The sequence below is a fragment of the Thamnophis elegans genome, chromosome 11 (assembly GCF_009769535.1).
Source record: "Thamnophis elegans isolate rThaEle1 chromosome 11, rThaEle1.pri, whole genome shotgun sequence".
Classification (NCBI taxonomy): domain Eukaryota; kingdom Metazoa; phylum Chordata; class Lepidosauria; order Squamata; family Colubridae; genus Thamnophis; species Thamnophis elegans.
In genome coordinates, this window is record NC_045551.1 from 4,720,735 (window position 1) to 4,739,749 (window position 19,015).

Below are 19,015 nucleotides of genomic sequence, written 5' to 3' on the forward strand. Positions count from 1 at the left end.
CAAAAAATAATTTTTTAGGTTTCTTCAAACAGAACAGTAGAAACTTCCCTCTATCTTTGCTCCAAACAAAATAAAAAGTATTTTACAACAGTGAGCACAATTCTTTAATGTAACAAAAAAGCAAATACTGTATAGCAGTGATGGCGAACCTTTTTGGCATCGCGTGCCAAAAGCGGGGGGAGCGCAGGGGGGTCGTGGGCGGGCATGCCACACCCATAATCCTATGTGCGTGACCCCGTGCACATGCGCACGCAACGCCCCCCACCCATGCATGCGCATGCAAACCCCACCCTCTTTTGAGTCCGCAATGATCTCATTTTTCGCCCTCTCCAGGCTCCAGAGGCTTTCTTGGAGCCTGGGGAGGGTGAAAATGGCCTTCCTGACCCCCCCCAGGCCCTCCGGAGGCTTCCAGCGACTTCCACTTGCACCCACAGCACCTGCCGCTCCCCACCGCCTTCAGAGGCAACAGAGGCAAGTGCTACTCTTGGTGGGAGGGCTGTGCTCACGCGGTCCTGGCCCGAAGCCTCATGACCACCACCCCTGCTGAGCCAAGCGCGGCTCAACTGCGCCGTAGGCACCTGGCAACACCAGCGGTCTCCCTGGTGGCCAGCAAGTGGTTGCAAGTGCAGTGCCCCTGATGTCCACTACCTTCCACCAGTGCAGAAAGGGTGTGCGGTGGGGAAACAGGTTCCCGAAGTGGGGGGAGGGGAAAGAGAGATCGGACCAGTGGGGGGGGGGTGTTTTCCCATTGGCCACAGGAGCAGCGCTGGGCAATATACTCTCAAGCAAATTTCTGAGGCTATAAAGCAGGGGTGTCAAACTCGATTTCATTGAGGGCCGCGTCAGGATTGTGTTTGATCTCAGGGGCTTGGCGGTGGTGGTTAGGGCGTGGCCAAAATGGGTATGGCCAACTCGATGTCACTTGTTGAGGCCCCGTTTTTGACTGTGATGGCCTCCCGCAGCCCTCTGCCAGCAAAAACAGAGCACATGGCCTCCATTTTCGCTGGCAGAGGGCTGCAGGAGGCCATTGCGGCCAAAAACAGAGCTCAGGGGAGCCTTGTGCAGCCTTCCTGAGCTCCCTTTTCACTGGCAGAGGCACCCTGGGCGGGTTCTTCACTGTTTCCAGGGTGGCCCCGTGAGCCAGATCTAAGCACTCTGTGGGCCAGATTCGGCCCCCGGGCCTTGAGTTTGAGAACCCTGCTATAAAGAATAGTGTTTTAACTTTTACTTTACTACAAAGTTTAATTCCTCCTTACCCACAGAACTGCAGGGCGCACAGACCCTGGCAATATGCAACTCAGGATAAAACAAGAATCCTACAAAATTATAAAGCTAGAAACGAGAGTATACATTATAACATATTGCTAAAAGTATTCTTGTAAATTCTGTTATGATTACATTATGTATATTTATATGTCCAAATTCAGGGTGGGATCCCAGAGAGTAAATAATGATAGACATCATCTTAAGAACAGGTAGCCTCCTTCTTCAACAGGTAGTAAATTCTGTGTTGGTAACAGCTCCTTTGCATGCAAACACATTTATCATGAGCCAAGCAGTATTGCCTCTTGCAAAGGATTGGATATAAATGCCTGCTGTATTGGAGCGCCCTTCACAGCATTAAAAATGGGATAATTCATAAAGGCAAGCAGTGAAGGGAGCATTTCACACTTTGCCTCTAAGCTATAAATACTCCTGGCATTTTCAAGAAAGTTCTTCTTCAGAGCTTTAAGTGTTCTACATACTTCACCTTTCATGGCAGACATAGAATCGCGTCCAACTTGTTAAATAATAATAATGTTCAACACATACCAAGTTTTCTTGGTTTCTGGCAGCTACTTTCTGATCATCTTCTCCCCCATTTTTCATGTATTTGACTTCCTCCACAGGTTTGATCCTATACTCATCTGGAAATTTAAAGAAGAAGAAAAAAGTCACACACAAAAGTAGTAATAGAAACTATAGGGCTTACAGCAGGGGTGTCAAACTCGCGGTGTCTTGTCGTCATGTGATGTATCGCGACTTTTTCCCCTTCGCTAAAATGGGGATAGGTAGGTGTGTGTGTGTGTGTGTGTGTGTATGTGTGTATATATATGTGTGTGTGTGTGTGTGTCAGGGACGTGCAGTCACTAGAGGCAAGGGAGGCGGAGCCTCCCCAGTCTCCTGAGAGAAAGGAAAGAGTTTTAAATATTTTTTTTTAATGAATTAAAGCCAGGATAGTTGCTACCAGATTTCAAGTCACAGTGGCAGTCACAGTAATATCAGTAGTCGGAGATAGCAATGACTGAGCACTGGTCATTTTTTCTCACAAAACTAAATCTCAGTGTTATTAATGAAGCTGTCCAGGAAGAGATGCATAACTCATCAAAGGAAATAGTTCACACATTGACTAAACTTTCCATGATGCCCTTTATGGTGCTACTGATGGAACAATGAAAGACGCTTAAGTGATTCTCCGGAGCTCAAGGCCTTGCCATCCTGTGACTGATTCCAGTATTTGTATTGTATTTTGTATTTATTAGTTTTGTATGCCGCCCGCTCTCGGAAGACTACAGTACAGGTAGTTCTCAACTGATGATCAGTTGCTCAGGGACTGCATGAAAGTATCATGGGTCCCCAAAAAGACACTTATGGCCCAGATTCAAAATTATAGCAGCTGCTTCCAAAGGCCATGTGATCACATCTTGGGCCTTCAGGAACAGTCGACAATTATAGCCATTTGCAATGTTCCCCAGTAATACAACGATCATTTATGATGTCTTTTGATTAAAAAACTGGTGTTTACTTCCAGTTTCCAGTCCCCCAAAAAATGCCACTGCAGAGAATGAGTTTGCTTTACAGCTGCTGTTAAAAAAAGTCATACAAATGGGTCAGCCATATGATGGACCTGTTTAATGATCAGCAAAACCTACAATCATAATTCCGGGCTCAATTATAGTCATACGTCAAGAGAGGGATGGGTTCCTGCCAGTTCTAACCTCTTCTATAGAAGAGGTTCCACAAATCTACAGTGCCGTTTAGAACCGGTTCCAGCTCCCTCCCCCCGCCCGTCCGCACATCATCAAGATGAAGAGCGAGAGGAGGAATTCTGGGAGTTGAAGTCCACAAGTCTTAAAGCTGTCAAGTTTGAACACCCCTGGAGTTTTTTTTCCTAAAGGGTTAGGGGCACAAGGGTCTTGTAACTTGACAGCTTTAAGACTTGCACACTTCAATGGCAGAGTTCCTGAGCCAACATGACTGGAGGAGGAATTCTGGGAGTTGAAGTCCACAAGTCTTAAAGCTGTTAAGTTTGAACACGCCTGGGTTTTTTTTTTCTAAAGGGTTAGGGGTGCAAGAGTCTTGTAACTTGACAGCTTTCAGACCTGCATGCTTCAAATGCCAGAGTTTCTGAGCCAACATTTTGGTTGCTAAGCAAGAGCGTTGTTAAGTGAGTTTCACCACATTTTACAAGTTGACCACGCCCACCCAGTCACGTGACTGCCAAGCCACTCCCATTCGGTCACATGGCCTGCAAGCCACTCCCACAAAGCAGGCCACACCTACAGAAGAGGTTCTAAAAAAATTTGAAACCCACCACTGAGTCAAGAACTACCTGTATCTGATTGTTACATATCTTAGTTCTTCCCTGCTCACAATCACTTAATTGGCTCCTTTATTTTTTTGTAATGCCCCTATTTTTCTCCAAATCCCCCCCCCTCTCTTTTGCCATTTTTTTTTCTATCAAAAATCCTTAACACTGCCAAAGGAAACTTGCTGGATAACAGCAATAATGGAATGATTCTCAGGTGCTCATATTCTGTCATTGGGTTTTCACAAATATTGAGTTGGGGTCTGTGGAAATAGTATATTTACTTGATTTACTTACTTCATTCATATCCTTAATTCAATATCCTTTTTTCCCCAGGAATTAGAGATAGCTTACTTGGAGATTCTCCTTCCTTCAATTACCATAGCAACAACCCCATGAGATAGTTCCGACTGAAAGTTACTGGCCTCCCAAAAAGTCACCAAGTGAGTTTCAACAGGGGATACAACAGAAACTGAACTCCCCTGTTCTACAGCATCCTAACCATTACAGTTTGATGGTGCTAGAATAAAAAGTCTCCTGACTACACCTTGTGTTCTATTACACTTCCCCAACCTGGGCCTTTCAGAAGTTTTTGAGATTGAAAGTATGACTATATCCACTTATAATACTAATGTTGCCATTATGGGAACAAGTGCAAATTTGAAGTACAGCTAAGACAAAATATAGCCTTAGTCCCTCTATTAAATCCACATTACATCATCGAGAAATTCCAAATTAAAATGCACAAGAGTCAAACTGTTCAATCTTAGTAGGCTGCCTTTTATGGGCTCTTAATAGCAATAGCAATAGCAGTTAGACTTATATACCGCTTCATAGGGCTTTCAGCCCTCTCTAAGCGGTTTACAGAGTCAGCATATTGCCCCCAACAATCCGGGTCCTCATTTCACCCACCTCGGAAGGATGGAAGGCTGAGTCAGTGAGATTGAGCCGTTGAGATTTGAACTGCCGAACTAGCAGTCAGCTGAAGTAGCCTGCAGTACTGCACTCTAACCACTGCGCCACCTCGGCTCTTCTAAATAGTTACTAAAGATTGCCAATTTTTATTTCCTCATCATAGATTGTTGCATCTCTGTAAAACAGCCTTCCTCAATATAGTGCCCTCCAAATTTGGTGATATATCTGGTTCTCAAATGAAGGAGAATATTTTTAGCTCAGGGTTGGAATGCGGGGTCCTTGGTGCTCTCTGAGTTTGCTTGTTTTCTTGCAGACATTTCATTACCCTAACTAGTAACATCATCAGTGCTAGCATGATTAGGCATCACTAGCCCTGATGATGTTAGCAGTAGCAATAGCAGTTAGACTTATATACCACTTCATAGGGCTTTCAGCCCTCTCTAAGCAGTTTACAGAGTCAGCATATTGCCCCCAACAACAATCCGGGTCCTCATTTTACCCACCTCGGAAGGATGGAAGGCTGAGTCAACCCTGAGCCAGTGAGATTTGAACAGCCGAACTGCAGTCAGCTGAAGTAGCCTGCAGTGCTGCATTTAACCACTGCGCCACCTCAGCTCTTACCTAGTTAAGGTAATGAAACATCTGCAAGAAAACAAGCAAACTCAGAGAAAACCACAGTCCTAGAATTCGTGGTCAGCATACCAACAAACATTAGTTCTGTCTTCTTCTGTCATCTCAGAATATTTTTTTAAAAAATGGCATTTCACAAGTTCAAGGGATCTCTGTTATTTTAGGAAGATTTGTTTCTACCCCACTAAGAAAAGTACAACTAAAATCTATGTTGTCAAAATGAAGAATTACCGCCAGAGGTAATTGGAAAAGTCTTAGTTCCTTGCTGAGAAAACAGAAGTGTCTCCTAGGTAACTTAACTGTCAACGTTAAAGAGAAATATGACTAATTATGACCTACAACAGTATAATATGAATCACGGCAAGTATATATATATATCTGTCCTGGAATTGACCCAATGCACTTTGAATTCAAGAACTGGATTTCCATGAGGCTGAAAAGTATTATTTTAATTCAAATGTCAACATTCACAACTGGTAACTTGCAATAATTCAATTTCACAAATATTTCCCCGTGACGTTTGTACTGATGAAAATGGAATCCCTATGAGAAGACACTAAATTTATTTCTCCCAAGCATTTGGAAGTAATTCTGATAACACAAACTAGGAATTGTTACCAGAATGACAGCTGGAATACAGTCAAACTAGGTTAAGCAAAGTCATCATACAGCTTGTCATTGAAACCATAGGGTTACTGTTCTGACCCCCTCCTCCGTCCAGTAACGAAAGCTGAGACAAGCATAAAATGGAATGTCCTTTAATAGCAAGTCCAGACTCTCGGTGGCTGAAAGCCAAATAAACACACAGATAAGGAGCTTGGCAGCAAGTCCGACAAACCTTGGCAGCAATTCAGACTAACTCTGGCAGCAATCCAGCCTGCCAAGTTCGTTCCTCTTTAGTCCAAGTGTTGACTTCTGCAAGAAGGGCGTGGCACAAGCAGTCTCTTTTATAGTCTGGAGAGGAGCTTAATGACCATCAGCTGAGCGTAATTACCTCCTGTAATTATGTAGTTGTTCTTGACGCCGAGTAGCCCTTCGATGGCGTGCATCCTGGAACAACTCACTGTTGGTTTCTGGCTCACTCTCGCTTGTCTCCTCCCCACTGATTCAAGGCTCAGGTGCCACCTGGTGGCCAACCAGTCTCTCTGCACCCTGCTCGGAGTCGGAACCCTGTCCAAGGTCCTCCACATCCTCCAGGGCTGACTCATAGGGCTCCTTGCTGTCGGAGTCTGGTGGCAGCTCCAACGGCTCCTGCCAGGCCACAACAGGTTACTATCAGAGGTGGGTTGTTCCTGGTCCAGCCTGGATCAAGAGAACTGGTAGTAGCGGTGGTGGAAGGCTCCGCCCATCTACCCAGACGCTTCTGCGCATGCACAGAAGCATCACGTGAGCGCACCTGAACCAGTAGTAAAAAAATTGGCAACCCACCACTGGTTACTATGTAATGTTCTGCAGAGCCAAGAACAATCTTGCAGAGAGAACATCCTATAAATTACATGAACCTTAGAATAGATTCTAAGGCGTGTAGGAAGTCTGCATTTTCGTGCAGTAACATAGGAATCGAGATACGCATGCATATTTACTCAGAGGCCTGGAATTCTCCATATTTTAACCACAATCATGTCGGCATTTTGTTCTACATTTAACTGATTTTGTTTTACAATATTTTAAAGATGGTTTGAAATTTGATTATCGAGGGATTTAGGAACAGACTTTATAATAGTTCTTCAAATCCAAAGTTACCATAATTTTGCTAGTGGTTTCAAATAATTTCTACCTTTTTGAAAACATTTGGTCAACTGACCCATAGGAGCAGAGAGAAAAAAAAACATAATGGCAACTTTAATTGGTGTTGTTACTTTAAAGCCATGTTTTTCAAATTTAGCAACTTTAATATGCTGGCTGGGGGATTCCGGGAGTTGAAGTCCATACATCTTAAAATGGCTAAGATTAAGAATCATTGTTTAAAGTCATAAGACTCACTGTGGCTTTTCACTGATTATCACTATGGCTTTTTTAAAATCCACTTTGCTCAATAACTTGCATTTCTGTTTTTTTCATATCTCTCTTCCCCAATTATACAAATAGAAATTCCTTTATATTTCCATATTTTATTTCTCAGGACTTTAAAAATAAAGAAGGAATGGTGCTATTTTATAGTTAGAGAGCATATACAAAAACAGCACTTAGCTACAATACAATAATGACTGAATAATATCACAAATGAAGGAAAGTATACGGGACCCAGGATAATGTTGCACGATCCAATGTGGATCAATCACCAGGACCAGAGGTTTAATTTTTTGAGTCCTAAAACTCGGAAGACTAAACCTCTTGTCCTGGTGACCGACCCAGTTCTTGAATAATATCAGTCAGATTTGATGGAGAATCCTTATTATGATTATCCGAGTTTATGCTTCAATCATAAAGAGAAATAGTAGACTGGTGAATAGAAGACGCCAGAAAGATATGGCCCTTGTGTTGGTTACTAGAAGGCCAAAGTTGGAAACATTAAAGATGAAAACATAGTGAGAGTATTTGACTTTGGAAATAAAAATGAAACAGGAGAATGACTTATTACTAACACCGTCTTTAAGCAAACAAAACAATGCCTATTTTACTATCGGTAAAAGGAAGTAGAGCATCAAATACATGGCCTGATGCTGATTGCAGAACAGTTTGTAATGATTTATGTACAATTTCCAAATTAAGGAAATGAAGTTAAAAAAAAGAACAGTTTAGCAGATACGATCTTGACCCACCGTTTTCAATGAGTACACTGGGAATCGCCCTGAACTCTTGAACCTTATTGACAAAGGACCCAGAGGAACTCTGGAATGAACTTAAAGATAAAGATAGAGAGCCGAGGTGGCGCAGTGGTTAAAAATGCAGCACTACAGGCTACTTCAGCTGACTGCAGTTCTGCAGTTCGGCGGTTCAAATCTCACCGGCTCAGGGTTGACTCAGCCTTCCATCCTTCTGAGGTGGGTGAAATGAGGACCCAGACTGTGGGGGCAATATGCTGACTCTGTAAACCACTTAGAGAGGGCTGAAAGCCCTATGAAGCGGTATATAAGTCTAACTGCTATTGTTATTGCTATAAAGCTGACGGAGGCCAACTCCAAAAATGTCAGGAAAGAATTTTCAACAAAGTAGTTCAGAGATCTGATAGAACAGCGATGGCTAATCTTTTTCTTAAGGTGCCAAAATTGTGTGTGTGTGCTATCGCATGCGTATGCATGCCCACCCATCTGCACATGAGCACATGATCCACCCCCCCATGCATGCACACATGACCCCACACACAGGAGGGAGTTTTCACCCTTCCTAGTCTTCAGGTAAGCCTCCGGAGGTTGGGGAGGGAGGAAAACAGGCCCAATGGGTTCAGTTGGGCCTGTTTTTTGCCCTCCCCAAGCTCCGGAAGCTTTCTTGAAGCCTGGGGAGGGCGAAAATGGGTTCCTTTGGCCCTCTGGAAGGCCGAAAATCAGCTGATGTGCTGGCAAATATATCTCTGTGTGCCACCTGTGGCACGTGTGCCATAGGTTCGCCATTACAGTGATAGAAGAAGCAGTATTACAATGCCATCAGTAAAGGCAATGAAATAGACATGGAAAAACAGGGAGGATCTTCCAAAGGATCTCTGAATGCAGAAGTAGATTACAACCTGGAACTGATTTGCTAAAGGATGCCAAAGGACGGATAATGTCTGATTCAATAACTGATCCAAAGATCAAAGAAAGATGGTGGAGTATACTAAAATGCTTATGTAGCAGGGATATTGATGCTCATAAGACCTTAAAAAATACTCCATGCTTTTAAAAAAAACCTCTTGTATTAGACAATGAAGTAAGATGAGCACACTGGTCATTACAAATTGGAAGACGATAGGAACTGATAGAGTCGAGGTGGCGCAGTGGTTAGGGTGCAGTACTGCAGGCCACTTCAGCTGACTGTTATCTGCAGTTCAGCGGTTCAAATCTCAGCGGCTCAAGGTTGACTCAGCCTTCCATCCTTCCGAGGTGGGTAAAATGAGGACCCGGATTGTTGTTGGGGGCAATATGCTGACTCTGTAAACTGCTTAGAGAGGGCTGAAAGCCCTATGAAGCGGTATATAAGTCTAACTGCTATTGCTATTGCTATTGTTATCTGCAGTTCAGCGGTTCTAATCTCACCAGCTCAAGGTTGACTCAGCCTTCCATCCTTCCGAGGTGGGTGAAATGAGGACCCAGACTGTGGGGGTGATATGCTGACTCTGTAAACTGCTTAGAGAGGGCTGAAAGTCCTATGAAGCGGTATATAAGTCTAACTGCTATTGCTATTGCTATTGTTATCTGCAGTTCAGCGGTTCTAATCTCACAGGCTCAAGGTTAACTCAGCCTTCCATCCTTCCGAGGTGGGTGAAATGAGGACCCAGACTGTGCGGGCGATATGCTGACTCTGTAAACCACTTAGAGAGGGCTGAAAGCCCTATGAAGCGGTATATAAGTCTAACTGCTATTGCTAACTGCTATAATACCTACGTAAATACCGCAAGTAACAGGAAAAAAATATCAGTAAAGTTTTTAACCAAGGTATGGTACCAAATTGAAGGAGGTCACTCTACATACTACACTACATTACAGGAAGGGAGGGAGGGAGAGGGAGGGGAGGAGGGAGGGAGGGAGAGGGAGAGAGGGGGAGGGAGGGACGGAGGGAGAGAGAGAAAGAGAGAGAGAGAGAGAGCGGGAGAGGGAGAGAACCAGAGGTTTAGGGAAACCGATAGCTCTGAAGATCAGCTGGGAGCAAACTGGTTCACTTCCACTAGCAAGCGAGGGCTCAGAGAACCGGTTATTAAAGTGGTAGGATCCCACCCATGGAGAGAACTGAACTAAAGAAAATGATTTACACCATTTAATATATACTCTGAGAATTCCTAGGGAGGAGCTGTTCTGACTCCGTTCTTCCCACTCAAATGTTCTAAGCTTCACTGCGTTTTTGGTTCCTCTGGAATGCACTCCCTGCCTCCTGGGAATCTGGATTGCACTCCTTAATTTCATTTGCAGTGCTAGCAAAATCATGTTCAGGTTCATCCAGTGCAGATTAGAATTCTATATAGAAAAAGATGTTCAACTGGTTTTTAGAAAAGGCCAAGAATTTACCATATTGCTGATGCACGTTGGGTAAGTGAGAAAGCCAAAGAATATCAAAAAATAAATCAGCATATGCTTCACTGATTATAGAAAGTGAGGAGTACAAATAATAATGTTTTATCCTTTTCATACATGATTCTAAAGTGCACGATAAACAGAACCATAAAACTGAAATCGCTTAATAGTCCTGATAACAACAATCAGGTTGTTGCTTTATTCTGTGGTGTGTGAAGGGAGTCAATACATTGGTACAATAAAGGGCATTATTTATGTCAGAAGGTGTAATCTCAATAGAATGGATGGACTTGGAGCCTCATTATAAGAACAGAATGTAGAGGCCAACCCATAATGAGGCCAACTCATGTTATTATCAGATTCTGCTTTCTTTTGATGAAGCTATAATTTATTCTACTTCTGTATGACCCGTATGTAACTTCAGAATACAATCAGTAACCATGTGGGCTTTGGAGTCCTCTGGGTTCTTTTTGGTCTTGTTGTATTCGGGTCTTTTCCTGTGTAAGATTGAGATTGTCTTGGCAATGTTTTTGCAAGGTCCCACTCGCCATCTTCAGGCTGGCTACGTGCTTGTGCGAGTAAGGCGTGGTCGGAGCTGTCGTCTTTCTATAAATCTTGATGGGGGTGTGTGTGGAGTGCTGGCTTTGTTGCTGTAAGTGGGTTGATTGGCTGTGTAGTTGCATCCTGATTGGTAGATGGAGTTGATGTTTGTAGATTGGTCGGCTGTTTCGTATCATCCTGTGTGGCTGAGGTGCTGGCTGTGTGTCCATTGTTCTTTTGTATTGTAACAACCTGGGTGGTGGGTAGGTTCATTTGTTGACTAGGGCTGGTTTCTAGATGTCTGGTAGGCGGGAGGTATGAATAAACATGACGATATCGGCTCTGAAGGATGTGGATTGACTATATACAAAATAAATATGGGACCGAGAAATTCCAGTTAGCCTATGCTTAAGATCAGAAATGATTTAAATTGTTTAAAGTTGGTTCAGCAAGAAGAAGCTAAGGTCAATGTAGAATGTTATTAATTTTTTTTATTTCATTTTTTTTTTCCTCAATAGATTTTAGACTGTGTTTGTTAGAAATCCATACCGTGTATGGGTTCTGGGAAGTCGGGGGGGAGGAGGAGGGGGGTTGGGGGGAGGGTGGAGGGGGGGAGGGGTATATATTAGGCTAGACAAGAATTTGGTGGTAAACTAGAATTATTTTGATATACAAGAAATTGTTCTTCGATGTCTTACTGATTGAGGAATGATGAAATGTTTGCCTTAAAAGAAATAAAACTTTTGAAACAAACAAAATAATAATAATAATAATAATAATAATAATAATAATAATAATAATAATAAATAATTGGGGGGAAAAATACCACCACCTGCATATTCAATTCAAAGCCATCTTCACTTTTTTAATGAAACAATTTTTTAAAAAATTAAAATTGAAACGCAACATGACAGAAAGATAAAATAAATGTAAATAAGTAACAATGAGCCTTTAGAGAAATAACCACATTTACCCATAATAAAATTATTTTTACACAAATAACTAAAGAATTCCATGTGGAGACAAAAAAAAAAAATTCCACCATACAATGCTACCATAGCAACATAATGAAGTAGCATGACATCCATTAATATCAGTCTTAGTGATAAATGAGTACATCACCGAGTACTACCGAATCAATTACGAAGTACAGAAAAAAAACTGATAAATTAAGCAACACGAGATGCAGCTCCAACACAAAGAGGTATTCTTATGAGATGCATCCAATGAAAAATAATGAAAAACCACACCTCACAAATCAGATTAAGCGCATCTGAATGAAACACAGTTTTCACCAATTCAGACTTTCAACAGTCAGATATTTCTGGTCCGGATGTATACAGACAAACTTTCAGAGATGTTTCACAATGTGGAGATCCTGTGAACTACACAACAGAAAAAAATCTTTTAAAATCAGTTTAAAACGGTTCCACCACAAAACCGTGTTCGACTAAACCGTGTCCGACTAAACTGCGTCGCTGATGTCATCAAAAGGGCGACAACAGCGCGGAGACAGAAGCACGCTGTAAACCCTAAACCTAAAATTAACCCCTAAACCTAGCCCCCCTAAACCTAATCCTAAACCTAACCCTAAACCTAATCCTAACCCTTAACCTAACCCTAAATCTAACCCTAATCCTAAACCTAACCCTAAAGCTAACCCTAAAGCTAACCCTAAACCTAACCCTTACCTTAAGTTGAATCGGCTTGCTTTCAAAGCACTATTTAAAGCGCCCTTCTTCCTCCGCGCTGGCTGTTGTCACCCTGTTGATGATGTCAGCCACACGGTTTAATCGGGCGCGGTTTAGTCGAGCGCGGTTTTGACAGGTCACGGTTTAAAACAGACCTGGGTACTTGAGAGAACACCTCCTGCCAATTACCTCCCTACGACCTATAAGATCACACAGACTAGGCCTCCTCCGAATACCATCAGCTGGCCAATGTCGACTGTCGACCCCTCGGGGGAGGGCCTTCTCTGTGGCTGCTCTGGTCCTCTGGAACGATCTCCCCGTGGAGATTCGGACCCTCACCACCCTTCAGGCTTTCCGCATAGCCGTCAAGACCTGGCTGTTCCGGCAGGCCTGGGGCTGATGAGTTCCCGGCCCCACTTGAATTGCTGCATTTGTTGTATTTTTAATCTGTCTCTGTATTCTGCTTGTCTTGTTCGTTTTTGTATTGCCCCTTCCCCATGTGTTCGTTCGCCGCCCTGAGTCCCCCTGGGAGTAGGGTGGCATACAAGTTTAATAAATACTAATACTAATACTAGTTTTACGAATAATACTTTGCTGATCCACTGATGGTAAATACATCGAGGTTCTGTGATCAACTGGCATCTTTAATGACAATTTCTTTCTTTGGTTTTAAAGCATCAATAATTCCCCTTCTACAGCAAGACAGCAAACAACTTATGTTGCGAAACTGGAAATAACATATGGGAATATTTTGCTTGATATCTGAAATTGAAATACACGCTTCGTGTAGCCACTTGCACTGTTTTTATTAGTGCCAAATAAATGCAACGTTAGTGTTACATCATTAATTCTTATTTATGGAAAGCAGCACACATGGTTGCACGCATTGACATATTAGTCATGTACAAAATAATGAAAGATGTGATACAACATTAGCTTTTTTGCTGTCTATATTTAGCCAAGCATTTTACAAACTTTACCAAAGGCAAAGAAGCTGCGCTACACAATTATAGCACCCTTTGGCAAACAATACCCCTAAATATTGAGCATCCTATATTTAGGTGTTTATCATTTCACGCTTCCTCTTTTTTTATGCCAGTACAAGTCTAAGTCTAATGTGAAACAAACCACAACATAAATAATACTGTTATTATTTATGCAGGTAAATAGAAATACCATTGTTCCATGATTTAGAATAATGACAAAATGCCTGTCTACATGGGGCAGCCCTTGAAGAGTATTCGGAGACTTCAACTCGTCCAGAATGCCGCCGCGCGAGCAATTGTGGGTGCACCTCGGTACACCCACGTTACACCTATCCTCCGCGAGCTGCACTGGCTACCGATCAGTCTCCGGATACGCTTCAAAGTGCTAGTCGTAACTTATAAAGCCCTACATGGTATTGGACCTGGGTACTTGAGAGACCGCCTGCTGCCAATTACCTCCCAAAGACCCGTCAGATCACACAGGGTTGGCCTCCTCCGGGTTCCGTCTACCAGCCAATGCCACCTGGCTACTACCCGGGGGAGGGCCCTCTGGAACGAACTCCCCGCAGAGATTCGGACCCTCACCTCTCTCCAGGCCTTCTGAAAAGCCGTCAAAACCTGGCTTTGCCGGCAGGCCTGGGGTTGATGAGTTCCCCTCCCCTCTCGACTTGTGTGGTTGTGTGATTCTTGCCTATTTTAATTACTTGTATTCTGTTCTATGTTCCCCTTTTCCCCTCTTGAGTTGTTCGCCACCCTGTCCCTCCCAGAGAAGGGCGGCATACAAATAATAAAATTCAATTCAATTCAATTCAATTAATTCATGGTGTTGGCTTCTGGAGCCAACACATGTGAAAAAGAACAGAGCTTAAAAGTGCAATGGAAAAAAGAGGTTTGTGTTGGCCTCTATTTTACACCCTTTCAACTGAACCCTAAAATCCTGGCCCTTTCTCCATGTCTTGGATTAAGGTGGGTATGATAAAGGGTTTCAGGTTTTTTTACTTTGTTTCCTCAGGATGACTGTTCTGACCCCCCCCTTCTCCGTCCAGGAACGAAAGCCAAACAGACGTACAAAAGAATGTTTTAATCAGTCCAAGCTCTTGTTGGCTGCAAGCCCAAATAAACAAAGATAATAGCTCTGGCAGAAAGTCCTATAACCCACACCACACTGCAAACCCGGCTTCTCTTATCAAGCCACTTATCCAAGTTGGCTTCTCTCGAGAACAAGAGCGAGAACGTTGACTTCTGCAACCAGGGCGTGGCACCAGCAGTCTCTTTTATCAGAAGGAGGGGATCTTGATCAGCCATGTGGCATGCCCCCCGCAACCCGTTGTTGATGCCAGGAGGCTAAAGTTGAGGTGCGGGGGGGTCACATGCATGTGGGGGTATGGGGGAGTGCAGGGGGGTCATGTGCGCATGTACAGGGTTGCCAGGGAGGTCACACATGCATGTGCAGGGGTGTGGGGACCAAGGGGCTGGTCGTGCATGTATTGCATTATGGGTGCGTGGGGGCACTGTCACACATGCACCTGCGTGCTTTCGGCACACAACAACAAAGAGGTTAGTCATCACTGTCTTAGAACATCTTTAGGAAAAAAAAGAATTTCACTAATTTTTGAAAGGAAAAGGAATGAGACATTTAATTTATTTGTTTTCTGCTGACAACATTCTTCCATGTTCATGTCTTGCACTGTTTGGATCTGCTTCAACGGAACAATGTGGTTCAGAGGTGGGCTTCTACCAGTTCGCGCCAGTTCGGTAGAACCGGTTCGTCAAATCTACCGAACCGGTTAGACGAGGTTCCACCAGTGGACCCGGAAAGCAGGCCACACGTACAGAAGAGGTTCTGAAATTTTTTGAAACCCACCACTGGTCCTTGGACATGATTATTCTACACTATCATGCTCATATTTATAAAACTCAGTGCCTCTGTGAAAGGTGAGGATGACTACTGCGTTTGTGGTGCAATCAGAACATTGCGTGTGTTGAAGTTGTTTTAACGCAAACCAAAGATGCCTTTTAAAAAACAAAGTTTACATCATGTTCTTATGCATGCCAGTGCTGTGTGAGGAAATTTAAGGTGGTTCTGACAAGTGTCATCGGCATCTTCATATCCGGTCACATGGGTGGCAAGCCACTCCCATCCGGTCACATGGGTGGCAAGCCACTCCCACAAAGGAAGCCACAACCTCAGAGTAGGTTCGAACAATTTTTGAAACCCACCACTGATGTGGTTTTAACTGAAATGATTTGATGGTTAAATAAAATTGATTGCTATACAAAGAGAATCTGAACATTTTTCAGAGACAGAAATCTCTTACTTAATTTCAAACATACAAAAGTCTGTTGTTGCATTATGTTGTACCCAAAGTTTTTTTTCCCCAAGGGTAAACTCCCTTTGTTAGAAGATAGCTGATGTTAATAAAGCAATAATTACGCTTTGTCCAATGTTGCCCAAACTAATAAAAAATATATATATTTTAATTAAAGCCAGAATGTGACTTTAATAGAATGTGAAATGCAACGCATTTCAAACAATATTCTCAATTTTTCAGAATGAGTATGTTTTCTTTCAAGAAGTATGCCTATGCCTGATTTTGCTTGATTCCTATCTGATTATTCCAGACACCTTAGAATTTTTATGAATCAGATATCAACCATGATGCTCCAGCAGGACACCAAAAAGTTTGTGAACAAGAGTTAGAAAGATGTTAAATATAAATATTGCTAATTTAAATAGAGTTAGATATTAATACCAAACAATTAAATAGACGATTGGATTAAAAATAAGATAGACATGCATGCCAAGGAACTAAAAATATTCTGTAGCCTTGCCCAAGGGCTTCTGGTCAGAGATGTCAATTAGAATGAGTGGCAGTACAAACTGGGAATTTCAGAGGGAAAGTTCAATAGTTTGGAAAATATAAGATTAACTCACTGGAATTATAAAGATAACTATGCGCTTCTAGGTCAAGGTTATCCAACATCTCTTTATCACAATTAATGAATTATTATGTGAGAAATAGAATCAATTATTTATTCAACTGAAATATATATAAGTAGCACTTTTCAGAGTCAATTGCTGTAAGTGCTACTTCAGAGAAAAATTCAGTCTATGCATTAACACTATCTTTATGGAGATATATTCACATTTTTAAATAATTTTTGCAGTGTATTTGCATGGCCCAAGATTGAATGGTTTTAAATAGATGAAATACTTAGAATTTAAAAATTCTACCTGAGAAAAACTTAACTCTATCCATTTCCTTGCATAAAAATAAAAGATGTTTCTACCTCACCACCCCCAATTACCACCAGAAGTATTCGCAGTCTGTTTTCTATTTTATTTGTTCATCAAAAACCTTATAGAGTAATATAGAATTCTTTGTAGACTTAAAAACTCTTATCTTTCATGGAAAATTGCAAACTGATTTCAAAGATTTCTGATGCTTAAAAACAAAACTTTATACAGGTTTCACCTTTCAGAAAGCTACCCACATTTAAATACAGGTGAAACTCGAAAAATTAGAATAATCGTGCAAAAGTTCATTTATTTCAGTAATGCAACTTAAAGGGTGAAACTAATATATGAGATAAGACTCATTACATGCAAAGCAAGATAGTTCAAGCCGTGATTTGTCATAATTGTGATGATTATGGCTTACAGATCATGAAAACCCAAAATCCACAATCTCAGAAAATTAGAATATTGTGCAAAGATGCACTATTCTAGGCTCAAAGTGTCCCACTCTAATCAGCTAATTAAGCCATAACACCTGCAAAGGGTTCCTGAGCCTTTAAATGGTCTCTCAGTCTGGTTCAGTAGGAATCACAACCATGGGAAAGATTGCTGACCTGACAGTTGTGCAGAAAACCATCACTGACCCCCTCCATAAGGAGGGAAAGCCTCAAAAGGTAATTGCAAAAGAAGTTGGATGTTCCCAAAGTGCTGTATCAAAGCACATTAATAGAAAACTATGTGGAAGGGAAAAGTGTGGAAGAAAAAGGTGCACAAGCAGCAGGGATGACCGCACCTGGAGAGGATTGTCAGGAAAAGGCCATTCAAAAGTGTTGGGGACTTTCACAAGGAGTGGACTGAAGCTGGAGTCAGTGCATCAAGAGCCACCACACACAGACGGACCCTGGACATGGGCTTCAAATGTCGTATTCCTCTTGTCAAGCCGCTCCTGAGCAGCAAACAATGTCAGAAGTGTCTTACTTGCGCTAAAGAAAAACAGACCTGGTCTGTTGCTCAGTGGTCCAAAGTCCTCTTTTCTGATGAGAGCAACTTTTGCATCTCATTTGGAAACGAAGGACCCAGAGTATGGAGGAAGAATGGAGAGGCACACACTGCAAGATGCTCGAAGTCCAGTGTGCTTCATTAAGTCCTGGGTCAACGCAGCTGGGAGATTTTGGAGCACTTCATGCTTCCTTCCGCAGATGAGCTTTATGGGGATGCTGACTTCATTTTCCAGCAGGACTTGGCACCTGCCCACACTGCCAAAAGCACCAGAACTTGGTTCAATGACTGTGGGATTACTGTGCTTGATTGGCCACTGACCTGAACCTCTAGAGAATCTATGGGGCATTGCCAAGAGAAAGACTGCGGGACATTACACACCCACCAGTGGTGGGTTTCAAAAAAATTTGGAAGCTCTTCTGTAGGTGTGGCCTGCTTTCCGGGTCCACTGGTGGAACCTCTTCTAACCGGTTCGGTAGATTTGACGAACCGGTTCTACCGAATAGGTGCGAACTGGTAGGAACCCACCTCTGACCATGACCTGGATGACTGAAAATCTCCATAGAAATCCACCCTTTTATCTTTCCTGCCAGCATTAACCCAGCAAGGGTTTGAATAAGAGACTCTCTAGCTTTGGATCTTACAACTTCCCTACTAGAATTGCTCTGCCAGTGAACCTGATCCAGTCAATAAGTATACACACTGAAACATTAAGTATTGAGTTATATACACACACTCAGTAAGATGTTCCTGGTTTATGGAGATAATAACGCTAAGTGGTGCTTATCTGGCAATATACTATTGCCCTGGAGGAGAAAGCCACTTATTACATTATTGTTCAACATAAATAAAAGCTAGCAACAGACAAAGGTGAGTACATTTTTCTCTCAACTCTTCGTGGCTTCTATCAAACAGGAGAAATAATCTCATCATTAAAGTTTAGGGGAAGTTAAAGGAGTGTTGTCCTAAATCAATAGGTGACAGATTCAGCAGATTTATTTGACATATTTCTATTTTTCCCCACCTTTGTCCAAATATAGAATACTGAATAGGTGAGTAGAAATTACTAACATTGTGCAATATTTGATGAACTCGTAAGGCTTTTTGGTCATTAAAATCCTGTAAGTGTGAATTTTCTAAGTCCTGGCTTATAAGGTACCCTCAATATTTGATGCAATATAGTGATATCTGTTCTGACCTCCCTCGTCCCACACCGACACACATTCCGAGCCAAAGATAACTTACGGCATTTAATTAACAGACAGACAGGTCCTTGGCAGCAAACCGGCACAGACAAGCTTGGG

General features: G+C 42.4%; 1 protein-coding gene across 1 annotated transcript in view; it reads right to left on the reverse strand.

The window, feature by feature from the left end:
- The window catches only part of C11H1orf21 (chromosome 11 C1orf21 homolog), an 85,304-nt gene that overhangs the window by 61,088 nt on the left and 5,201 nt on the right, over positions 1-19,015 (reverse strand). Inside the window, exon 2 of the mRNA XM_032227054.1 lies at positions 1,813-1,907. Coding sequence (XP_032082945.1) covers positions 1,813-1,907 — 95 coding nt within the window. The remainder of the gene's footprint in view (positions 1-1,812; positions 1,908-19,015) is intronic.